Raw genomic sequence first — 26,625 nt, 5'->3', positions numbered from 1 at the left:
CTTAAAAGTGTCTCCTTTTTGCATTCTTCCCTCTTAACATAATTATAAGCATTAAGCATGGCTGACATAAACATGAGGAAAGTGTCAAAGGAGCCACTTTCACGAGTAAATCATAGCATGCTGTTTTCTTGGCTCCAATGGTAATCCGGTTAAGAGGTGACTGTGTGTGATTTTATAGCTGACAAAATCACCGTACGCAGAAGCTGGATTTTGGGATTTTGTTTTTTGTTTTTTATGTATGATGATCCCATATTATTTATTTATTTATTTATTTGTTCATTTGTGTGAGAACCACCAGACACTGCAACAGGTCTGACAACTGTAGGGAAAGTTTTTTTTAAATGCATGTATCTTTTTATTTGGCATCAACCTCGCCTGCGTTTGTCGTTGATTTAAAAAAAAAAGAAGGATGTTTTGCTCTTTTGAAAGCTGAAAGTTTTAGTGCTCATTCTTCAGATTCTGAGCGTGCCCGCAACTCTTTTCAGGCATGAACATCTCAACTATTTTTAAAGCAGATGAAACAGCTCTCTCCAGCTACTGATGTGTAAGTGTGTGTAGAGTTACCAGAATAACTGATGTATGAAGATATTCAGAAACACTGGATATCTCAGTACATTATTATTAACATCAGATCACATTTTGCTGCATCATTTGTTTCACATTTTGGATTTTCTGGCATAATTCAAGGCTCCCGTTTGAGGACAGCTATGTGGGTGACGATCATGTGCTGCATCCTGTCCAACCGTATATTTAGTTCTGAATCAGATTGCGGTTGTGCCTCGTGGTTCTCTCCTCATCTCTTGGCATACAAGCATACACTCACCAGGCTTTATTAAGCTAGTACCTGCGTGAACCACCTTTTCCCGTCAAAGCTGCCTCAATTCTTCGTGGCACAGACTCTGACTTGATCACATCACACTGTTGCTGCAGATCAGATCAGCTCTAACTGCTCCACACGAACACCGACGTTGGAAAACCTTTCACCTTCTCATCTCACACAGATGAAAGAAAGATCAAGGGTGCTGAGTCCTGAACATCTCATCGTGGGTGGTTTTAAAAACTATGGTTACACATAGATTTGTGAGTGACGCTCTTGCTGTTTGTGCACTGATTCAGTGTAACTGACTCTCTTCATTTCTCTTTCCCTGGTGTCTTTTGCAGTCTAGATCTCAGCCTCACATAAATTATCTGATTATGTAGAAGTTATAAAGGAAAAAGCTGTTAGGGATCAGCTGCAGGAGGTGATAAGCACCTTGGTAAAGGAGCTCTGACAGATTCTTTGAAAACAAGCTTTGACATCAGAGAGGTGGCTCACCCCTGATAAACCCCTTGTCTCCTCAGAATAGCCGAGGAAGATTTCCCCCACATTCTCTTTGCTCTTGCGCTACTCGCTAGCATCCTAATCATCCGGCCCGTTGTAAATATACACTGCGTATAAATAGGGGATAACTGAGACCTTTGGATCCAGTTCCGAGGAGGAAGAGGTTTGTGTTTTGCTGCACTGGGTGGTTTGACGCAGGGTGTCCATGACTGCGGTCAGGCCGGAGGGGCGTGCATATGAATTTTAGAACCGCTCCTGCCGTCACTGCTGCTCTGCGGGCTCAGTGCAACATTTCATCTGCTTAATGGCGGATTAAAGCATCCTGTGGGGCAGATTGATATAGGCTGATGCTGTCATTTGTCATGAAAGGGGAGCGGAAGCCCATGGAAACAGGCTGGATATAGCAGCTGGATCGGCCCCAAACACTGGGCAGCTCATTGCTGTAGATGGAAATTATAAGAATATTATGTGCCTCATGAATTTAGACAGGAAACATAAATATAGGCCAGTCTATTAGCGATGAGCTGAAAATGGACACGGCAGTTAATTGGGCTTTATTGTGTGTTAAATTGCACGGCCGCGTCTGTAATCGTATTCATGTAGATGTAAATTTGCTGTACAGCACCATTAAATATATTGTTCAGATATTCTCCTTTCAGCCAATATGTTCAGATTTAATTAGTACTAATCATGGCCTCACTACACTAAAAGGAGAAGCAGGTATCAACCTAGGAATATGTGCAGCACAGTGTTACCTCACCAAATGTTAATTACTGTTTGCTAACGGTGGGGAAAGAAAAATAGGCTTCTGGACAAAGAAAAAAAAGTTTTTATTTAATACAAATGAAATGAAATTCAAATGAAAGTCACATCATAACAAGTAGTGCAACACGAAGCTTCACACTGTTATAGGAAGAACATAAAACAGCAAAATGGAGCTTCTGTAAAGCACTTCATCTTAAACTGAGGAAAGCAAAATTTGATCAGATCTGAAAAGCCTCTGTTATTTTCATATTATTCATATTTTACAAATACATGCCAAAATGAGTAAAGAGTTTTGGAGCCAGCATTCAAATAACTTTGTTTGGTGAAGTAGCAGTGACCATATAAAGCCAATCATTGTATATACACACACACTTATGCATAGATTTATTTACATTATTTATATAAAGGCCAGTAATAACAATGTAGAAAACCTTAATATGCATGTTTTATTTTAAAATTGTGCTTAAATGATTAATATTAGTTAATATATCCATTAGTTAGGAGTGCTTTTACATTATTTCTGAATGCCTGAAACGGGTGATTCTTAAACAACCATTTTGGAAATGATTACCACTTACAGCCAGTGTATTTATTAAGTAAGCAAATCTGAATACATATTCTCTGCTTCACACTCACTTTGTAAATTTATAAAACACTTTTTTTTTTTTTACAATATCGCAAAAACATGTGTAGTAAGTGCTTTGTGTGCCTCTAAAATGGATTATGTATAATGTTTTAAATTAAATTAGAATTTTTGTTTGTTTTTGATTGGTTAACAATAAGTGTAAACCAAACAAAATGGTTTGATTGGTGTTTGTCAGCCATTGGGTAAGAGGTGCAGTACACACTTGGACAGAGCGCCAGTCTATTGTAGGGGTTATGACCTGAACAGTGATGAATAAAAGCCACAATACATATTCAAAAGACAAGTTCAGTTATTACTAAAACAATGAAAAGCTAACATTTAAGTTTGAAAAAGCTTACAGCACTGTCCAAAAGTCTTGAGATACACCTCAATTTAAAAAGTATTTTGCTTTCAAGAAGCCAGATGTTCTGGTAGCAGGATCAATAGTCCTCCAGGCTTTCTGAAGGTCTTTCAAAGTTTTTCTTTGGACATTGGCTGTTTTTTCACTCCAGTCGTAGTACCTGACATTTTCAGAGAAACATCCATCAGACTTTTATCCACTATGCCAGCGGTCCCCAACGCCCAGGCCACGGCCCGCAGTCGTTTGGTACCGGGCCACGAGAGTTGAGGCTTGGGTGTGAAATTCATGGTTTTGCTATTCGTTGTTAGCATTATTTTTTATCCATTTTATCGTTAACTCGGTTTCCCTGGGTCTTTTCCCGTGTGTTATGAATAAATCTTACTTTTTTTGGTACCGGTATTGGTTTTATTTTGTTGTATTTATCCGCGACACGTTAAAGGCTGGTCCATGAAAATATTGTCAGACATAAACCGGTCCGTGGCGCAAAAAAGGTTGGGGACCGCTGAACTATGCAATAGAAAAACACACAGTGGAACACCATCAGTCATGAATCGGACTCCACAGAGCCTGGACCTCAACATTATTGAAGCAGTGTGGGATCATCTTGATGGAGAACAGAATGAAAAGCAGCCAACATCCAAAGAAGAGCTTTGAATGTCCTTCAAGAGGCCTGGAGAACTATTCCTGAAGACTACTTTAAGAAATGACAAGAAAGCTTTCCGCTGTCATACCAAATATTGACTTTATACCTCACTAGAATTATGCAAACTTAGTATTTGATTACATATTGTACGTCCACGTATACTTGGACATGTTTAAAAATAAATAATATTTCCAATTTGTCTCGCAAAATACAAAGAAATATCGGTTGGCTCAAGACTTTTCCACATTACTGTATATACTACAAAAAAACAAGCTTGTATCACAGTCATCAGTGAATACAGTTTGAAGAGAAATATCCTTTTCCCCGACGGCCTCTTTTTTTTCTTTGGTCTGCAAAAAACATAAAGAGAGAGAGTGAGAAAAAAGAAACAGAGCAATGAAAACAGTGCATCCTTTCCCACAGTCACGTGTTCTGCAATCACCTGCTTTTTCCACTTGTAACTTCTGCTTTGGCCAAGTTTATGTGGCCTTTGACATGACCTTTGATCCCTATGGAGAACCATCTGTTTGAGGGAAAGGATGACTGACATAATGCTAACTCTACATCTATTGCTGTGTTTTATGGTTAACTATTAAGTGTTTAAACAGAAACAAACCAAGTCCCGGAGGTACAAGTGACAACAGCACTGCAGGGCTCATCTTTAGAGTTTTTACAAATCTTTGTCCAAATAATGAGATGACATTTAATTTTTATAAAAGGTATTTTCAGAATCTTTACTTGAAAACATAAATTTTCAAATTATGTACGGAAGCTTCAAAAGAACAATTACAAAGTTTGGTTTCAAACAAGAACCATGACTACTCAAACAAAACAAATTCATCAACTTTACTTTTCTCTTCTGATAATGACCATCCATTCAAAATCCCATTTGTATAATTGCTTCTCATTGACTCTCCAGGATACAGGATGCCTCACCCACACAATTAACAGCTAAAAAGGTTGCACCATGTGTCATGACCTTAAGTAGTGAAGTTTTTATTAGGGCTACTTATACAGACTTGCACAAAAATACCTGGATGATAAAATGCTTCAGACCTGACAGATTGATTAGTCTAAGGTTAACTTTCCTGAACCAAGAGAAATGGTGCTCACAGAGGAACATGATGGCGATTTATAGTTTAGCTGTAAATAATCACAACATCACCTCATATAATGACAAAAAATATTACAATCTGTGGCTTTGAGGTTCATAATCACAGAGATCTGGGTATGGACACTTACACTACACTTTCATAGCCTCAGACAAAGTTTCAGTTCACATCTTGCAGACTAACTGCAGCGCCTCGTGTTAGTCTTTTGTGTAATCTGTGGCTTTTATAACACACTGTTACTTTTAATGCAGTGCCTCCACCCAGACAACATAATCAGCGAGTCATAGTAATAGTCATAGTAATCTTAATATCGTTACTCATGGAAGAATACACACACATTCAATCACTACAGCACAGGAATATGATGCGGTAAGATTAGAAACACTAATTTATCTCATATTGTAGAACTATTGCAGTTGGTGAGCTGCTCCCATAAGGTAACTTAAAACAACAGAAACTTTTAGTAATGTAGATTTTTAGCATCTACGCAACTATTTAAATGTATGCTTATAAAAGACAGACATCAAACATGGTTTTTGAATCAATGGTTTGAAGCCTCCAGTTTGGAATTTATGCCAGATATGATCATATTTTGGATGAAAGAGTAGAGCTGGACAGTTTGCTAAGTGGCTAGCAGTTTTAGCTAATTTGATTAGCAGGGTGCAGCTGTAATTCAGTGATATTTGATGGGGTGCTAGCACAAAACATGCTTAGAACAAATGTACATGCAGAAAAACAAGCAAGTGCAACCTTAATGACAGTCAACCTTAACCTTTAAGGCTTCTTATGACCTAAACCAAACTTAAACTTGACCTTTAAGTTCAGCTATAAAAACACTAGTTGTACATTAGTCAAAGATACCATTTTTATTTATTTACCAGACTGCAAGCATGTTCATTTTTGAGTTTCAAGTTGTCATTTAAGGATCTATACGACTGCATTTGCTTAATTTTTTCAGCTCTAGAAGTTATGTTTTGCTTTTTTGGTGCTGTGGCACCAACAGTTTTACTTAGATTAGCTTAATATTTTTTTTTCCTCTTGAACACGTCTTTAGTGACTTAAACAACACCTGGGTACACGAGGAGCTGCTGCTGACTAGTGCTATAAAGGCGCGGGGTTCCTGGCTAGCTAGCATATTTGCCAGTTGCTCAATAATTAGTGCTGCTAGTAGTCGCTACACATCAAGTTTGTGGTGTGCATCCATTATAGTGAAATTATGGTTCAGTGGTAGTTGAGTGTTGGCAGCCTGTTGAAAGAAAGTGTCTGTCTTAGATGGGGCAAGTGTCAGAAGTCTGTACTATAGCCGGTCTCTACTCTTGCTTGTGGCCTGTCATGAAGAAGATTGAATTATAACATACTTTTCATGCTGTCTTTTTTATTTTTTTTAATCTGTGTTGAAGTTTTGTTTTCTTTTCAGCTTTGCTTCCTTTTCTGCTCTGGCCCACTCAAAATGTCAGCATTTGACAGATGCACAAGCGACACGCAGTAAGTTTTTTTACAGACTGAGCATGTTTGTGGCAGTTGAAAGCCCCTTTTTTAGGCTCTCTGTAGGCAAATACCTCCACAAATGCACACAACCACAACAACATAAATTAAACATTAGTGTCTGTCAATGTAATATGCAGATTATAGTCTGCAGTTCTGCACAGATTTTAAAAGACTCTAGTTTTTCCATTTGAATGCTTCGATATAGAAGAACTAAAAGCTTGACTCACTTCACAACATAAAAGGAAAACAAAGTTTCGACTTTTTAGGATCTGTCATGTGACCCAAGTTCACTTTAAACCGTGTGTTACTGATGAGAAACAGAGATGTAATAAAGTCACAGTGTGTTTCTGACAGTTTGACACCGCCTGAGGAATGTGAAGCTGATGCCGGAGGCGATACCAGCAGGTGGATGAATGTCCATCTGTCAGCAGGCCCTACTGATCACAGCAGCCCTGCCAACTGCTCTAAGCCCGAAGAGGAATGTTTAAAAACCAGCCCGGAGAGGACAACCAGAGAGGAAGCATTATGTTGTAGGTTTTCTGGGAGAATCGTAGGTCAGCTACATTAAGCTTTGGACATGAAAACGGTTGCATCTCTTGCCTTCATTGTTTTAGAGTAAATTTTCTTGGTGCACAGATCAGCAGATATCAGATTTGGTCCAGATAACACTCTATTTTTCCTCCAGTCAGTAAGACAGGCTGACAGTGTTGGTTTCTACTGATACTTCTTTGCACCTGTAGAAATTTAATGCAGGGTTTGGAATCCCTGAAAATCCAGCTAGTCTAAATTAGCCATAATAACTTTGATCAGTCATGTTTAACATTTGTAGAACGCTTTAGTTTGTAAATGCCAGGAAAACTTAATACATGCCCTCACCTTTGTTTTCTGCATCAGTTAGTATATGTTACCATGGCAACAAGCTAAACTAAGATAATGAATATCGCAAGCGTGACCTTTGGAGCATCGGTATGTCAACATCGGCACTGTGAACATGCTAACAGTCACCATATAGGTCTTAACCTAATTATAGCCTTAGACAGAGGCTAGCATGGCCACTTCAAGCACTTTCAGATTAGCTGAATTTGAACTGTATCGTGTCTGAGTGTGACTGCCCCCGCCTCCCAGTGGTTACACTATTGATTGTGTCTAAAGATGCTTACATCATGCAAGATTCATAGCAGCTATGCTTGAAGAAGTGACTGCTGAGCAATGTGATATAGTATCCTCATCATTCCTTAATACTGAAAAGGACATGGGCAGGGATGGTCATACCAGGGGACTAGTATACAGGGTTTATCTATGCAGGCTGGGCTCTAATGTACAGTAGCTGAATACAGTACAGAAAGAAGTGTGAAATGAATCAAAACTCTTTAATATATATCCAAGTTAACGATCTCATATGTTTTACATATATACAAAATCTCCCATGGATAAGTCTGTGAATCAATAATCATGCCAAGTTCATGAACTACGTTCAGCTGCCATTGATCAAATTGCTAAAAAACTAGTAACCAGGCAGAGTAAAGGCAATGCAGATACAGACTGCAAAAAACTGACCCACTGTGACACCGCATTTAGTGACGGACTACTACTCGTGTCATTCACCCAATAACAAACATTCATACAGCGCTTTTACCTTATACACACTCTCACTTCCACTCTGATGAATGCATTGGAGGCAGCTCAGGGTTCAGCATCTTGCCCAAGGATACTTCAATTCACAGTAGTTCTAAGCTATTATTTCTGCTTTCTCCACGAAGTGTTTTCACAGTGCTTTCCCCACTGTCCTGTCCTTTGAGTGAAATGCAGCATGGTACATACATAAACTCCTAAATTAGTTCCTTTAAATGTTTTGTGGTTCCACTTTCAAAGCACAAAAGAAGAATCTAGAAAATGTGACACTGTGTAAAATGCTTCAAGTGTAAATAGTGAAGGTCAAGGTCAGGCATTCTTTGACAACTCTTAAAATAAAAAGATTGAGGTCGGGGCCAAAAGTAAAGTACAAATGAGACGTTTCCAGTATTTTTTAGTTTCTACCTCAGGGAGTATGCACAAGTTCTCTTGGGTCAGTGCGATGTTAATATCATTATCAAAGGGCGAATGCAAGGCTCTGTATTGGCATCTGTGTGACTGTTTGTCTGTGGACTGCACTCCCACCAGCTATGCATGCCTCCTCCAAGGAAAAGTAATACAGGAGCAGCTACTTGGCTGTAGTGTCTGCAGCTGCCCTGACCTTAAGAGAGCACTCACTCTCATTTTTGCTTTTTTATTTTCTGCAGCAGGATAGAAATCATCTTGGATTCCAGTTTAATACCATTTAGTAAAAATTAGGTGTATGATGGAGAAATACAGCTCCATTTAGAGTAGAGTGACTAGGCGAATTGTTAAATGTGTGTTGGACGACTCATCACAACGGCTGCTGCGAACACAGTTCTGCAGAGACTTGCTCAGTGACAGGCAAAGAATGTGAGCCAGTTCATTCTGACACTGAGGCCACATTATCCTTCTGCAGTCACTGTGTACCCTGTAATAAGGACTATTTGACCTATGACCTTTGTGAAGGATTTAAACCCAGAACCTCTAAAGTCAAGCAGCCAAAGAAAGAGGGTAAACTCTGCGGTTTTGTTAAAGATGGATGATGAAGTAAATTTAGAAAGTTCTACATATAAAAACACAGCACATGGTGTTAATCTGCTGTAAGTGTTGCAACATCATGCTTTAAAGTTTTGCCCTGATATCAGGTTGAAAAAGTCTGGATGACCTCGTCTGTGAGTGTTTGAGCTTTCTTACCAAATCAAATTATGACCTCAAAAGAGGCTCACTCCAAACAAGCACACTAAACAAAAACCATGTCCCATCACTCTGTTTTGTTTAGTGCATATTTTTCTAAGAGATTTGAAAGGTGTTACAGAAAATGTCATCTCCAAAGGCCAAACACTACTGACAGATTTATCCTCTTTACATTTCATCAGGAAGAGTCAGTCACTTGTATGCCTGGAATGGTTAGTCAATGATTTGTTGACCTTGACCTCTGCCACAGGTCAGTTCCTTCCAAGCATTTTAAAGAATTCAACTAAAGCACAGTCTCATTTCCTTTAATGTCCCTAAAAACACGAGTTCAATTCCTAAGTTTAGAAGCACATTCTACAGATTATTTCTAAATTGGATGCGCTAACTTGCCAACTATCATTTTATGAAGACGATCTGAAAATAAAACTGTGAGTTGGTGATCGTTGTTTGGAAGTTTGATTAAATTCTGAGCAATACTCCAGGAGAAATGGCGATTCTAGTAAATCATGGACCAAAATGAACAAACTTATGAGATAAGAAAAAATCCAGCAAAGACCTGACACAGGACCTGAGAGACACAGCTGTCATTCAGTTGATCCATTTACTGTTAATTAAAGCCTCATCACAAATGGTCCCAGTAGATGGGTAGCTGTCAAGAAGCAATTCTTAAGGAAGGGGAACTGGGAGAAAAAGCTGAGTTGTGCCAAAAAACCTCCCCACAAGACTGAAAATCAGTGGCAACTGATCTGATGGAGTGATGAATCCAAATGTGAAGTTTTTGGTTCAGTAAGTAAGGATGAGCTCAGGAGAGAGGTACAACAGTGAGTATCTACAGTCATCTGTAAAACACGATGCTGGCTCTGTCATTGTTTGGGGCTGTATTTGAACCAGTGGTGTTGGGGATCTTGTCAAAATTTGTGGAAATATGAACAAAGAAACTTGCCATCAGATTTTAATCCACCATGTAATACCATGTTGAAAGCATCTGACTGGCAGTGGCTTTTTCAGCAAGACAATGATCCCAAACACTGCCAATGCAGTAAAAGCATACCTGGATGGAAAAACACACAATGGAACATTTATCAGTCATGGATTGGCCTCCCCAGACCCGGCACCTCAACATTATTTAAGCAGTGTGGGATCATCTCGACAGAGAACAGAACAAAAATCCGCCAACATCCAAAGAAGAGCTTTGAATGTCCTTCAAGAAGCCTGGAGAACAATTCCTGAAGACAACTTAAAGAAATTAGAAGAAAGCTCACCTGAGAGAGTTCAGGCTGTGTTGAAGAATAAAAATTGCTACAGTTGTACAAACTCTTCCATCCATTTTTGCACGTTCCAATAACTCACTGTGACTATTTCCCATTTTCCGAGCAAAATATAAAAAAATGAGGGGTGATTCAAGACTTTTGCACAGTAATGTAAATCTGATATAGTAATTAATTTAAGAATATTTTGGCGATCGTGAGAGACTTTGATATAGATGACCATTTACTTATGATTTAGCAAGACTATAATTAAACAAAAAGAAAATCCCCTGCTCTGTGATCAATCCATCCATCCACTAATGCTCATTGTCACAATTTCCTGCTATTTTAATCCATCATGTTATGCAGATATGATCAACCCTTACAGACATTTAGACGATGAATGTATTTTACCACAAGATACTTTAAACATGTGTTCTTAAATCGCATAAACTCAATGCTCCTGAAACTCCTTTCATCTCATAATAAATCATTGCAGTAAAACCGTTCACTCCACCATTCTCTCAAAGCTGCATGCACAGGATCATTCTGCAAACGCAGTGCAAATAACACAGGTGTAATTGCTGTCTTGTGACTTTGCAGTTGAAAAGTTTTAGCAAAAACTTGGTGCTTAGCAGCACAACGTGTGGGGAAAAAGAGGCTGATCCAGCCTCCGCCAGCTGTTTCTTCTCGCAGCGTAAAGGGTGTGTCGGTGTTTTCCAGCAGTCCCTCCCTTCTGCAAAGCTTCCCAGGTGTAACGGTCGACCTGCCAGATTGAACCACATCAAACCTCACGAGCAGGAAGCTTTCCTTCACTGTTATTACTGAGATAAAGACCCTGTGTTCAGCACTGCGCTATTGTCATCCAGCCCACCACAAATTTATGTTTATATGTCTCCCAAGAAAATTGTAAGAAAATAGAGACAGCTTCTAAAAAAACAGAAAAAAGGTTGCATTAATATTTTATTTTCTTCTGTACTGTTTGTGTTACTTTGTGTTCCACACACAAAGGCTCAGGAAAGGCAAACCACCATCTTCAGTCACAGATCTTCATCTCTCTTCATCTCTTATGACCTGTTTCTAAACCACCACCTTTCCAGTAAGTGCCTCTGCTGCTTCCCACTAACTACTAGCTTTGCTTGTCTCAAAGAGTAAAATCTGAGTCTATCCTTCTTTCACTTCTCCCTCTTCCTCACCGTGAAATATTCTTCCCAGGCGGTACCGGCAGTTTCCACCAACATTAACCATCAGACATGAAAGCTTTGCTCTGACTGGAAAATAACACAGCAAAGTCTCAGGTCTAATTATGCTGGTTTAGTTTATGACCTGCCAGCTCATGTCCATTATCTTCCCCTCCAACCTTTAAACTTCACCTTGCTCATCACTTCCCAAACCAGGTGGGGATCAGTGCAGTCTTCACTTTTCTTTTTTCTGATGGTTCTCCAGACTGCCTGTTCTCATTCCCAGGCCAGCTAAGAGATTCACACAGAGTGTCTTTTGGCATCTGAGGCATCATGTCTCACTCTCAACTTGTTAGGTATAAAAATGTAGTTGCTTTCTTAGAAGCCCTTCATCTCTCTTCAAGTACACCTTTAAAACGTGCTGGGTTAGAGCTGAGTACTTTTTGGATTTATGAAAAAACAAAATAAAACAGGGCATTCTGGATGAGAAACTTTTGATTTCTGCCACCTTTGTGCCTAACTATATAGACTGCTAGTAATACTAAAAACAAAGCAAGTGATATTATTTGGCACATAACTGCATAAAAATCCTCCAAACTTCAAAACTTAGAGAATTAAAGATCAAGCCTCGCAAGCATGAACTCTTTGGCACCTCTGCACAAACACATGTACATGTGCTCTAGCTGGCTGTTTGATCTATGCCATCCATTTGGACCATGAATTAAAAAGAATAATAATTACTTCATGAAATGACTAAGATAGAAAACAATGTTTATATGTTGTATGTCATGCTTATTGTAAATGAATCATTTCAGGGTAACTTATAAAAGCAAACTTTGTCTATAAAACAGTCATATTTGGCTTTCCTGTTATGCAGAATTTACATATTTCTAGAGACAGTTACATTGTTCCATTGCACTTTAAATAAAGTAAGGTGCTATGGATGGCGCACGCTAAAGTGGTTCTGTGAGTTTTAGACTCCGTAAGCGCTTTAGTAAGTGCTTTGTTAAACATGCTCATTACTCACTCTGAAGCCTAAAATAATGCTGATTTCAGAACACTAGACCACATCCAGCTAAGCTTCTCAGACTAATGAACACACACAGCATCAAACTGATTACATTTATATGCTTGGTGTATTATGCAGAGTTAGAGAGCTTGCATGTAAATTTTCACACATATGAAACTGGGACTGTTGTGGAGGGCTGCACTGCTGAACTGAATTCAGTACTGAACTGAATTAAGTATTAGTATGTGTCTAGTTATATTCTTTATGTCATTTTTCTATTAATATTGTTATTGACATTATTATTGTTATTACGCAGCTTTCCGCAACAGTCCCAGTTTCTCATGTGACTCCTTAGGAAAATTAATTGCCCACTCCTGCCTTCGGCAATATAATTAGAGCAGCATTTCATTGGTCCAAAATAGCCAGGCATATAAAAAATGAACTTCAGTTACAGGAAAAGAAAAACTAATTGCCACCACAGAGTCTAGATCCACAAACAAAGCTGCCTGCCAACTACTGAAGAAAAGATTTGTCACAGAATGTACTTTGACGTGACACTGTAGAAAAATCACAGCTGCTGTTAGCAAAATGAAAGCAGTCTCAGTCCCATTCATCATTGATAATGGGAAAACCTGCACTTTTCCTATGAAGAGCACAATAAGCATGTTTTGAAACAGAGGTTTGGATGCCGATGATCAAAGAGTTAACTGTAATATTGTAAATGCATAGCTGATTTCACAGTCATGCTGATTGCCTGCATTTTTCTTATCTTTTCTTATCTTAAAGACCCACTAAACATGAACAAGTATCAGAGACAGAACTAGAAGCGATTGCCTTTGCAGAAATGGACATTCCCGGCATTTCTGAAGCTGCTGTTTCTGTGAGAGTGGAAATGATCCGTGACTGAAAACGCCGAGCTCCCGAGCAGTTAGCCTCTCAGATGTGAGCTTATCATCAGCTGTTAAGAGCAGTGTGAATTCCTCAGGCCTCTGGCTGCAGCCCAGAGCGTTTTTGAGCTGATAGGAAGAGAGGATGGACTGCAGGTGCAGATGTGGGCCTTACATCCAAAGCATGTGATGATTAGACCGAGAGGATCCGTGTTACTACTTGTGTGAGAGAAGGATCTCATCCATCAGCGAAAGACAGAGCGGGAGACGTCAGATGAATAAAGGAGTGATGTCAAGCATGACTCAAAGTTTGCAGAAACACATTTTGATAGAAGTGTTTGGCTTGGGTGTGTCTCTCTGTTATTGCCTAATTGTGGAAATGATGGAGATCCAGTCAGCAGCTTGCAAAACTGACTTTGATTCAACAATTAACTTAACTAACTCGTGTATGTAATACTACTTCATGTTTCACTTATGCTCGGTTTTGGTTGCAGTTTTCCATCATGAGTATTTATAAGCCGCTGGATGTCAGGCTGTCAAGATGATTTACAATTTCAGGACTTGAACATTAGACAAATTTAGATTTTATGGTTATGGTATTTCTATTTTTAATAAGTTACTTCAGGACAGGAAGCTGTAACACTGCACGCCCGCTGGTCGTATGTGGTTGACTTTCAGCTGGTGGCGGGAGTTGTCCTTTTATTAACACCTAAGCTGGCTGAGCGGTGGAGCAGCTGCAGCACAGCATTTGTCTTGTAGTGTTATGTAGTCTTACCAAGTTTCTGAGGAACGGCACGGTTACCAGGCTGCCACAATATCTCACATCGGACAGTCGAGAGGAACTTCCCAGAAGATCAAATCTATTCAAAAGAAACAGAAACAGGGTGCAGCTGTAGGTGCGTTGTGGATGCACAGTATCATGTCAAAAACCACTTGCTTGACAGTCAAAACTAGAGGAGTCAAATCAAGGATAAAACAAGAAGCGCACACCTCTGCAGAGGCAACTCACTCTCTGGGGAGCATTTACTTTTAAGAGAATAACGCTGTATTTAGTACATATTCATTTTGTTTTCGCCTTTCTGTTTAAAGGTGCTTTAAGAAGTTTGCAGTGCAGCAAAAATCAGATAAGAGCGATGTAACAGATCTTTACTTTGATTACACAAACATTATGTAGAAGAGGAGTAGATATTGATTAAGTAAATAAGTGGACATGAATAATGTGAGCTTAATATGTAACATTATAATACAGTATATGTCTGACTGGCTGGCAACACTCTCTTTTAAGGTGTAACAAATTTGGGGATCAGCTTAAAAGTGAGGTCAAATGTGATATTTAGAATCCCCATGTCCTCGTAAGACCCTGCTATTAGTTTTTGTCCTCTGTCGGGAGATATGAGTCTGAGACTGCTACACCAAGCACCTTTTGTGCAACCTATATGACATCATGGGCTTCCATATTTTATGGCAACAAGGAAGGTTAAGTGATACTTCTATTGCTTAGACTCAAATTTCTGAGGATCTAGGATCTTAACTTTAGTAAGAGTTCAGAAATGCACAGTAATTTTACCCCATCCAAAGTAAAACTTGTATTCAGTGTCCTTTGTAGTGGATAGCAGGACTTACTAGCTCACATTTTTAACCATGAGGAAGCAGAGGGGAGGATGAGGCAGAAAGGATTTTACTCAGAACTGTGGACGGGGAGTCAGTCTGTCAGAGAAGAAGGTGGAGGAGGGCCAGACATCAGAGCAGGAAGGTGAGGGTTCAGTCGACATATTAGCTTTTGAGGAGTCTAAGCTGGAACCTACTGTCTGTAATAATAAGAACTGTTTAATGTAGGGCTCTGAAGTTTTTTGGGGAAATACATACCAGCTTAGAGTTTGATTTCTTCTTTTATCCTGTGGATTTATGAATTTGTTAATATCTATGCTAAAAGTGCATTAAACTGTAGGTCTTCTGTCTTTATCAATTCAGTTTCAATCATACTGAAATTGGGTTGCAAATATTTTGAAAACAGGACATGACTACCCAAAATCACCACAAAGGATGTCCTCTTATTACATCGAACAGAAAACAGGCAACCGGGTTTTAGAAAAAATAAAGTCAGAGCTCACAAACAAGGGAGTGGTGCTCATCACTGAACTGAAAGTAGCATTAATACCATACTGAAACTGGGTTGATTTTTTTTTTTAATGAAACATGAAAACAGGACAATGCTGCAGTATTTAAACTGACAAATACTTAAACCTCCAACCCATCACCTGACAGTGATGGGTTGGAGGTTAGAGTCCACTTCCACAGTTATGTACAAAATATTTCTCTGCCCCACTAAGCCATTATGTGATCAAACAAGACCTGATGTCCAGAAGATATTAAAAAAACAATTTTGGGAAAAAAAACCAGCAACATGTCACTTTAAAACACAAATTTAAGAGATATTATCTAAATAAAATCTAAACATTTTTTCTTCTGGGTATGCCAGCGTCATTTCATAAATGTTTAAAGACATTTTGTGAAAGTTTGACCTTATTTGACCTTGAAGAACAGGTTAGAGGTCCGAAGTAACGTGATATTAAAAATCCACATATCCATATCATTGCCTGTATGCCCATATGGTGCCAATACAAACAATGGCAGTAAAAACATAGTTTTAAATAGCTCTATACAGCATTATTATCTCTTTATCAATCATTCTTGATATTTTTAATCTTTTTCCAGTAATTTAAGTTGAATATACAGACAACTTTTTGTCATTTTTCAACCAATAAATTAATAATTGAGTTGACATTGAAGACCTTGATGGACTTAAGCCAAATTTGAATGGTGTCATGGTCGTTGACAGAGTGTTTTGTGTTATTTATAGTCATTGATTTCATTATTTATGATTTCTAGTCTCTTGGTTTCTGCTTCTGTGCGCCTCCTATGCTCCATGTTCCACGTCCCCTGTCTCCTCAGTCAGTGTCATGTCTGTGTCTTTGGGATTCCTGTTTCTTAGGTTTTGTCCCTTTGCCTTCCATGTTTAGTGTGTCACATCTCTAGTGTAGGGTTTGTTCTTTCTATGTTTAGTCATCTGTCTTCCCTCTCAGCCGTGTCTCCTGGTTAGTTCTCGGTCGCCGTGCTTGTCCTGTGTTTCCTGGTTTACTTTGACAGTGGGGGAGCCTATCCCAGATGCCACAGAGTAAGAAGTAGGGTACACCCTGGACACACCTCTAGTCTGTCACAGGACTCTTTAAGTGATTTTGCTTAAATAAATTTATCACAAAAAGACAATTTTTAGAAGATCAGTTTGATTCGAGTTCAGCTGATCGCAAAGATCACACCTACACATGCTGTTATTCCCTATTACTTACACCATCCAACCACTAGAAGGGGCATTCTTTCACACTCATTTAAGGGAAGGTCCTTTACACAATTACACTGACTAACAACTGTGTACATATGTCAGGCTGAAAGAAAAAGTCTTAATCTACCTTCCAATGTTACACAGTAATCTAGATTTTCAGGGTAAATAGAGGAAGGAATTCACATCATGCACGAAAGTTCTGCTTTTGTTGTTGCTCTGTTAGATGGCAGTATGTTGAAATGTTGCATTTTGTTGTAACTCGCATATGAACGCGGAAGAGCTGAACGTTTACCCCATATAGCAGAACAGTGAGTTCGCAAGCGAGTTTGGGATTTGTTGCGACAAACCCATGAGTCCTGAGTGTTTGAAGGCCTGCATTATACTCAGTGTACTATACGGGCGTTTCTGTAAACTGTATTTTAGGATTTCCGAAGGTGAAGGACCTGTCATGAATGTTTAGAGGGAACAAATGATCTAAATACCAACTTCTCGTCTGAATGAAGCCAGCGTTGTTGCTGTTGTTCTCATTTGTCTCCTTCAGGGACTCCACTGAAGTCTTGTTGGAGACAGTGGCCTCGTCATCAGTTTTGACTTCCACAGTGGACTCCACAGGTGCAGGAGGCTCAGCTAAATCCGCTTTGGGCTTGTCCTCAGAGCTGTCTGGAGCTGGAGCAGGAACTGGAGTTGCAGACTCAGTGCTGGGATCAGCAACAGATTTATCAGTCTCAGCTGTAAAGGACAATAAAAGCAGAAAGCACAGCTGTTTTTTGTGGTTCTCAAGATAAAAAACAGTGATTAAAATAAATGGAAATTGAAACAATGTGGATAAGTAGAATAAACACACGGACTGAGTTTGAAAATACTGGAATGCCCCAGTATTTGTGTCATACCTTTTCGACAGTATGTTAAACTTTTGCAATAAGTTAATTGTGTGAAATTCTTGAAACATTTCTTCATTTTTCCTTTAAATCTAGATGACATTACAGAACCGCTGTTTGAATTATTTAGGTGCCCCATAATCACAGCATTTCCACTTATACAGCCTGAAGTAGTTTGTCCTCAGGCAGGATATTTCTTGGGCAAAAGCATTCGAGGGGGCCACCATGTTGGTAATGAGGCAGCTGATTAGTGATCATTTCCTAATGAGCCACAGCCATGCAGCTGTTGGAGGCTGTGGGAAAGTAGGGCGGCCCCATTATTATCTGACCCAGTCTTAGGGAGAGGGAAAGGAGAGATTAAGGAAAGAGGAAGATGGCTGTTCTTCAAGACGTAATTGTGGAATGACTAAGCTGGCTGGTCAGTCGTTATTCGAGCCTAAACTATTCTTCACAGGTGGATTCCTGGCATGAATCAGCCTCTAACTACTATTTCCTTTGGGTTGTAAACATGAAGCCAATGAGCAACTCTTTGCTTTTTTTCAATTGCCACCAGGGGGCAACACATCTATTTGCAAACAACAGGTCTAACATTCTCAGCACTTCTTCATCACCACTCTCAAAGCAAACATCACATCTGTAGAGCTCGTTCTTCACAAGAGACCATACTGCTGCTCACTGATCATCACCTCTCTTCTTAACCCTAGCTTCAACATCTAGCTTCATGGTATGATTCTTCTGTTTTATCTTCTGTAGTGACGCAGCTCTGAATATCCATTCTCTATTCCTCAGGCATGCTCTCTCCCTCCAGAACTGTGTTAAACGTCCTGGTTGAAAATTTCACTGCCCTCCTCCTATCTTCATACCCTCCATCTGGACCAGCTGCCTTTTCCACTCCTCTGCAAGTCTCCTGCACTTCCTGATTCACTGTCCTCCATCCGTCGTCCTTTTTCTCTCATTTTCCTTAATTATCAGCTCCTCAAAGTACTCTTTCTCAACATATTTTCTTCACTTTTCATAAGAGTTCAATGTCTATCCTTAACCACCCTAATCTGCTGCACATCCTTTCCAGTTTGAGCTCTGCCTAGCCGATCTTAACAAGCCTTTTTCTCATTTCTGTTCAGCCCCACATACAGCTCACCATAAGCCTTTGCCTTAAGAGTAAAATATAGTATAAAGTGAGGAGTACCTTGTAATTGAAAAAGCTGCACATGTACAGTATCCTGTTTCTTAATCAGAACCACTCATTACTAGAGTTCTCCGATAAAAAAAAAATAAAAAAAATTTTCAAACTCAGTTTTTTCCTACTTGTGGAAGGCTGTCAGTCTACTGTTTACCTCAGCTGTCAATGTTGATTGAGAAACTTTATTCACTCTGGAAAAGGACTCTAAAACTATGTGAAATGAGTGCAATGTGAATCAGAGAAGCTCACTTTTGACCATGACAGCCATACTGAGTTGAATTGTTGCTGGGGATATTCTGAGCTGTTGGTAAGTGCTACTGTTTTAGCTACTGTTAGCCTCTGTTAGCTGTTGTTAGCTTGTGTTAGCTGCTGTTTGCCAGCATTAGTGAAACCTTCTTTGAAGTGGATCTAAAATTGCTGGACTCCACCACTAATTAAATAAAATTTCATATGACGTGAGTATGTAATCAAACTGTTTATCAGAGGAAAGGTGAGATTTTTAGGACACTCAAGCCTAATATTAACTGACATAATGTTAGCCTATAGCCAGCTGGTGTTTTTATATAGCAAACTTGTCAGCTGTCTGGAGACAGTAGGATTACATGTCTAATCTACTGAGAATAAGTACTTGCAATAATATCTGTAATTAATTAGCATTTGTGTTAGAGCCCTGACTTCAGTTCAGTAGATGAGATTTTAGTTGAGGAGGAAAAGGATCAAAAGACCCCGCCTTTAATGATAAACCATAGTTATTATACTTCATATCTTGAGTTTAAAGTTGGAGGCACAACTTACTACATATGTGGCCGGTTTTTAGCCACAAATGTAAAATGCCATTAGTCAGAAGCGAGGAGTCATTCCTGGCCGCTGAATTCAAATATGGTGGGGCAGCTTCCACAAACCACAAACCCACTGCTATGTATCTTTAATAGATTTATTATAAGTTTATGAGAATGCATCGGTTTGTTGGAAGATGTAATAACACAGTGAAATGTGAAACCTAGTTGACATGTATACCAGTCAACTAGGTTTCATTTGACCAGATTCCATTTGGCATTGTAGTTATGTTACAAAGTTACACGGGACATTTACGTAGGATTTTGGGCATAAATATTTCTTTGAGTGCAGCAAAAGCAGCAGGTTAACAGCAGCTTCCATTCAAGCACAGTATTGACTTAATCACAGTACAGTACAATCACTATTTATATATTTACATAAAAAAAGGAAAAAAATGTGCTTCTCGTCAAGTTAACACATATAGTCTGATCCTACATACTGAAAAATAGAAGCACATGTGTTCGATTTCCTTGCTTTTGCTGTCAATTGTGAGTAAATCCTGCCTGCTTTGATTCGATGCTTAAACACACCGACAACACATGAGTAACTATTGCTTATTTCTGGCTTTCTGTGTGAGCGTTTTTTGATCTGCATATTTGAGATGTATCCACGGTTAAAACACAGTTTTCTGTTTAAAAATGCCCGCTGTACAGAGAAAAAAGAGAAGTATTTGTGATCGGTCCAAATACAAATGACAAATAATGCTGCCAACTCACAGGCCAGAGGAGTACTCGGTCCTGATAACAGATCATAATGGGTGATAAGAGTCAGCTTTTGTGTCACTAGTTAAATCTTTCTATATAAAATAGCTGTCCAGCAATTTTGATCCTGAAGAAAAATATTAAACCCAACCAAAATAAACTGTAACAAATACACCGTTTGAATCAGTATGCAATGTTGCTGGGAGTGCAAAGCTCTCTCAGTGGTCAGCAAGACAAGACAAGTGAAAAGTCTCCTAAAAACGTCAGCCCATTCCCCTTTTGCACGACACGCAGTTTGCAAAAGTCACAACAATGTGCTTATCTCTACGTGTGGCTTTAAGATGCCCGTCATTGTGAGGCGCAGTCATTATTTTCTGCTACTCAGGGTCTGTGTTAGATCTGTGTCTGTGCACCGCTCTGCACAAGATTATACACCACTCTATCTGACATGAAAATAGGCTGTTCTTGAGCTACACCTCATTTGTTTAAAATTTGCATTGAAGAGGTCTTTTTTTTTTGCCTCATATGCTATATTTCCATTTATGATTGTGGATTTTTCATTAAATTGCCGCACCTGTTTCCAGTAAAATACAAAAGAAGCAATGAGGGGCACAAGATTTTTTACACAGTACTATGTCATAAACTACCTATATGGAAATGACATGTGGTTAGCAGGCTTCAGTTATCCCTCCCTATCAACTTTTCCTTCTTCAAATTTAAAATGATTTTTTCAAGCCCTAAAATAGTAGATATAAAAAAAGTAAACAAACAATGAAACTAACTTGCTGCCTTGACACAGACACCTCTTTTGCCCACAAAACCAACAATAGCAGTTCCCCAAATGTCTGCAAGTGAGTGTACATTTCTAGTAGGTGCTACAGATTCTTGTCACAGAGATTAGACAACATTAGTATCAAACGCAGATGGCAAAATTTCATTTTTACTGTCACACGAGAGGGGGAAACAAACAAAAAGCAGACCCTTTTCACAGCAACTGGGAGCTCCATCCATCACAAGACATTGTTGGTGAAGGCAGAGAGACACGCCACAATGTCACACAAGGAGAATACTAGGATGGGACAATCTTTATTCATTTACAAGGAAACGAAAATATTAAAGCAACAACATGTTAATGAGCAAGTGCATGACAAAAAGGGAACAATGTTGTATATAAAAGTCACAGAAGAGCAAAAGCTTATCTCCATGATTCGCTGCACAAAGGCTTAGGAATACAGCTTTCCACAACCTCAGGATTTATTTATTAGATCTTGCATCTGCTTGGGTATCAGCTGCTGTAATGGGAAACTAACCATACTCCTTGTTTCTTAACTTAGCTCCCATTTCCATCAAGTGGTGGGCTAAAGTACTACAGGGCATCTGTTGTGGGAGTTTTTTTTTTAAACTAGAAAAGTTTGTTAGCTGTGCACACACACATTTCAAAATACTGGAGAACTGAATGAGTCAGACTGGTGTGTATTGCATCAGATTTTCCTTCTAAACAAACTGACTTCATTTCATATTTTAAGTTTCGTGTTAACCGTTAAGTCAACGTCTGAGTCATGTACACATAAAGATTTCACTATTTCAATATTTACAGCATCTGTGGGTGTTGCTACGGTAACGTGTGAGGAACGGTGTCACGAACAGGACTTCCTTTTTGTTCTCTTAACACATCTTAAGAAAGAGGAAGTGGCAAACAAATATCCTTCACCGTTATACACTCACACCATTTTTAATCCACCAAACGCATGCTGTTTATCTGAGTTTCACACACGCGGAAAGCAAAAAGGGTTTTTTTCACAGCATTTTTTTTAACACATCATAGCAGGAAAGGCGCTGGTGTGAAAAATTCAAAGTGAATTATTGGTACAATATCAGAAAACCGTTGTTGAAGTTATTAGTATCTGGGTTTCCTATTGCGACAAATCAAATATTGTGAAAAAGATCCAGACAGGTTTGTTCTTACCTTTCTGCTCCTCCTGTGCTTCGGGTTTAACTTCATCTGCGGCTTCTGGCTTTGCCTCCGGTTCTTCTGGCTCTTTCGCAGTAGTTTCTGTACTTTCAAAAGTTTTCAGACCTGAAAAATATTCAGACAGGAAACATATTTATTTATTCAGACGGAGGAACCTGGTTCAAAAAACAGAACAATGTTATATTTAAGGCGATACACTGTCTCCAGTCAATAACTGACCATTTTGAGGTGCGGTATCAACAGGCTCCACGGTGCTGAGAGGGATGTTGACTTCATCTTGTCTGGAGTTAAAATCAACCGAGTAGCGCTGAGGAGCGCCAGAACACAGGGGAACGCATTAGTGCCTTTATTTAAATGTTTTTCTTTACATGCAACACAGATCCCTGGCTTAAACTGAGCAACAAAAGCTGCAGTTATATGACCATGATACCACACATTTTGAAAAAATCTTTGGACCAAACAAGGATATCAGTTCCCCACACACTCCCAGTCTTTATGAATAAATCGCTGTCTGTAGCTACATGTTTAGCAAACAGTATGAAACCCAGTCAAACCATTCTTTGTTGGGTATTGAATGTAGAGCTTCTTTACTTACTCTTCTTCTTTTCTGTGTCACGTAACAGGCAATTAAAAATCCCACAACCACGAGGATGAGAATGACTAGAATGATGATACCTGAAGGAGGAAATACAATTCATGTTTAGAGTGAAGCACATCTGCCAACTCTGTGGCTATGCACTGTAACCCACAGACCTCCAAGTAAAGACCTACACTCACAGGCCACTTCATTAGTTACACTATGCAATCAATGATGCCTTGATTCTCCGAGGCGTAGATTCAACAAGGTGCTGAGAACATTCCTCAGACGTTTCTGGTCCATTCTGACATTTATACAAAGCAGGATGGATCCATGCTTTTACAGCATATTGCTGACCCTACCATCAGAACGCCACAGATCAGGTAGCATTTTTCAAATTCAGTTTTCCAGTTTTGTTGAGTTGTGCAAACTGTAACTTCACTTTCCTGTTCTTATACAACAGGAGTGGCACCTGATGGGGCCTCCTGCTGTCGTTGCCCTTCTGCTTCAAGGTTTAATGTGTCTTGCATTCAGAGACGCTCTTCTGCACACCTTGTGTCGAGTACAAACTGATAGTTTGAGTTGGTTTTCCCTGCAGTCTATCTATTATCCTCTGGCGTCTGGCATCAACAAGACATTTCTTCCAGAGTACTGCCGCTCACTAGATATTTTCTGTTTTTCAGATCATTCTATGTAAACCCTAGAGACGGTCGTGTGGGGAAAATCCCACCAGATCAGCAGTTGTCCCAAATACTCAGTCCTGCCCCAACAATCACGTGACATTTAAAGTCACTTAAATAAAACCTTCTTCCCATTCTGACGCTCTCTTGTTCATGCACATGCCTAAATGCATTGAGTTGCTGTCATGTGATTGGCTGAACAGATATTTGCATCGATGAGCAGAAGAATAGGTGGACTTAATGAAGTGGCATGTGACTGTAGATTTACACACTAGATTTGACAGAAAAGTTCTAGCCTCTGTGAGGCACAGACATGCTGACATATGTTTAACTCACCAGTTTTGTCAGAGCCGGCTGTCTTTGGACTGGACGTGGAACCTGTGAGATATACAAAACGCTTGTATGAAATAAGAAACCTGCCAGTGACTTGTCATAAAACGTTAGTCTATCCATAATCCAATCGAAAAACACCCACAGCTGACATTAAGGATATTCATATTCATTTGCACTTTTTTACTTCAAGCAATTTCAAGCAACTCTTTCCACTAGCTCAGGGAAACTCATTTAAGATCAAGGGCCACAAAGATGTCCAGTGGACCAAATTCGAGTCTTTGCTAGGCCAATTCTGACCTCTGGACCTTATGTTTGCCTCCACCACTCTTGTTTTATTCCTGCAGAAAATATCTGGATGTTTAGCTGCAAAATGTGCCTCGATGCAAGCGCGCCAGGGTTTATCTGAGGTTTTCCACTAAAAACGGTTGCATGACGAGGCTGTGAGCTAATCCTGTCGAAATGAGGAGAACTGCAAAATCGTGCGAACCTTTTCAATTGGATTGTTGCAACAACTGTTTCATCTGTTTGATCTGCAGATGAAGGGTTTATTACAATCAACACAGTTATTGGCATGCAGAGAGCTTTGAATAATCATGCTGATTTTGGTAATGTAAGAAATCAGTCCCAGCTTACTCTTCGGGGATGTGCCTTTTGTGGTTTGAGATGTCACAGAACCACCCGGTGCAGGTGTGGTTTGAGGCTTTGTGGTGCTTTCAGTGACAGTCTGAGTGCTGGGGTTTGCTTTACCTGTAGTAGAAACACTTATTGCGCTGTTTCCTACAACAAAACAATCAAAACATTTTTTTTTATGTTAAGAAAAAGAAGAAACTGTGAAGTTTGGACCATTTGTAAGGATTAAAATCTCTGAAAGAACTGCTTTACAGTATAGGCTTTATTGTAAAAGGAGTTCAGATAATAGCTCTCACCAGAAGGCTTATCTGTTGAAGATTCAGTGCTGACGTTCAATTCAGTACTTGAGTTGCTTGTCTTGATGGTAGTTCGATCATAATTGATGGTCGTGCTCATTGTGCTGGTGTTGGTGATGAAGGTGTTGGCGGTGGTGATGGAGGTGTTTGGGCCGTTCTCAGGTGTTGTTTTGTTTGCTATGGCGGTCCCCACAACCAAACCTACACAAAAAATAAATATAATGTTCTAATAGGTCAAAACAATATATCAACCTGATCACCTTATCATTAAATTCAGTTTCAGCATACCTTTCTTGGCCTTTCTATGCATTTCCTTTTGTCTTTCCCCAGTTCCTTTTACCCAACACGCATTAGACCCACTGTTTCAGAGTGCCTTATCATTTAACACAGTATGAAACTCACAGGTAGTACAATACACACCTATAAAACGTTCACTTTCAGCTCATAATCTTTAAAAAATACGACATATATATAGCAAGAAAAATAACTTTAATACAATGCTTTAACAACTCGGGAAATTTCTCCCCAGATGTTACAAAAACTTTCATTTCTACAGCCATATGTGAAATCGTGCACAAAAGCACTACAGCAGGATATAAGTCCTAGTTCCCGTTATATAAAACACGCGCAGCCTTATTGAACTGAATCTTCCTGTGTGTTAAGGCAGCGTGCCTGAGAACTTTTTTATGCACACAGTGGTTTAACTGCAATGTACGACACTCTCACATTTAATCTGCAAAAACAATGTTCTGACAGATTATGTGATTTTATTAAATTCACATTATAAAAATTACGATCTGAACCCAGATGGAAGAATTTCTATTGAGGGACACACCCCATTCTCATTCACACACACACACACACACACACACACATGTCTGGTTTGCTATCCTCGTGGGGACATCCCATTGACATAATGCTTTCCCTAGCCCCTTACCCTAACCCTAACCATTAAAAATGAATGCCTAACCCTAACCCTTACCCTAAACCTAACCATAACCTAATTGTAACCCTGACAGTAAAACCGCATTTTGAGTGTGAAAATTGCTTTCAACCCCAAGGGGACCTGGATTTTGGTCCCCACGGTGCAGAAAGTCCCCACCAGGATAGTAAAAGTCAGATTCTGGTCCCCACCAGGATAGTACGAACCCGTACACACATACACACACACACACACACACACACACACACATATATTTATATATATATATATATATATATATACATATATATATATATATATATATATATATATATATATATATATATATATGTGTATAATATAATATAAACAGTCTTACCCAGCATAAAGAAGAAACTTGATGGCATTGTAAGTCTGTTGGATGGCAGCAGCAGCTGGAAAAGCCAAACAGAGATAAATATAAAATGTCTGTATTTATATGCCTCCTGTCTAAAGGTTGTGCTTTCATATGCAGCGGTTCTTCCTTAATGCTTCAGAGCATTGCATGCCTGTACAGAAAAAAGAGGATCAACCACAACTCTGACCACATTACTTGAGATAGCGGCGTTGCTCAAACGCCGTAAACGAGAAGGAAGGTTGTTGCTTTTTTGCTTCAGAGGCGACTCTCTTTGCAGACCTGCTGCCACAAAACTCTGTTTGTTCCCCTTAAATCTAAAGCTGTGAACAACACAGCAGAGTGACACCTGTTGCCGACTGTGAGCGAACATCTCACTTCAGATTCACCTCTTTAGACCTGTGAACTTATGTTTCGGTGTATTTTCTCCAAGCAGTTAACACCTGTATGTGTTAT

At 39.3% G+C, this 26,625-nt stretch overlaps 1 protein-coding gene across 2 annotated transcripts; it reads right to left on the bottom strand.

Moving 5' to 3' along the window:
* Positions 1–2,196: 2,196 nt before the first annotated feature.
* si:dkey-27h10.2 (uncharacterized) lies at positions 2,197–26,256 on the bottom strand. Of its 2 annotated transcripts, none has more exons than XR_010093993.1 (10): positions 26,155–26,256; positions 24,854–25,054; positions 24,561–24,704; positions 23,931–23,972; positions 22,933–23,012; positions 22,557–22,644; positions 22,332–22,442; positions 17,252–17,498; positions 14,205–14,289; positions 2,197–4,065 (listed from the first exon to the last, which is right to left on the bottom strand). XR_010093993.1 is itself a non-coding variant. In XM_063475215.1 (10 exons), the coding sequence occupies exons 1-9, from the start codon at positions 26,180–26,182 to the stop codon at positions 14,249–14,251; spliced, it is 978 nt and encodes a 325-aa protein (XP_063331285.1). In that variant the 5' UTR covers positions 26,183–26,256; the 3' UTR covers positions 2,197–4,065; positions 14,205–14,248. The 2 variants fall into 2 exon arrangements, 1 of the variants encoding a protein (XP_063331285.1); XM_063475215.1 differs by having other exon boundaries at positions 17,256–17,498.
* Positions 26,257–26,625: the final 369 nt, after the last annotated feature.

This window comes from Pelmatolapia mariae, linkage group LG6 (assembly GCF_036321145.2).
Source record: "Pelmatolapia mariae isolate MD_Pm_ZW linkage group LG6, Pm_UMD_F_2, whole genome shotgun sequence".
NCBI classification, from domain to species: domain Eukaryota; kingdom Metazoa; phylum Chordata; class Actinopteri; order Cichliformes; family Cichlidae; genus Pelmatolapia; species Pelmatolapia mariae.
The sequence above is the reverse complement of the archived record's forward strand: the minus strand, read 5'-3'. Positions and strand labels throughout refer to the sequence as shown.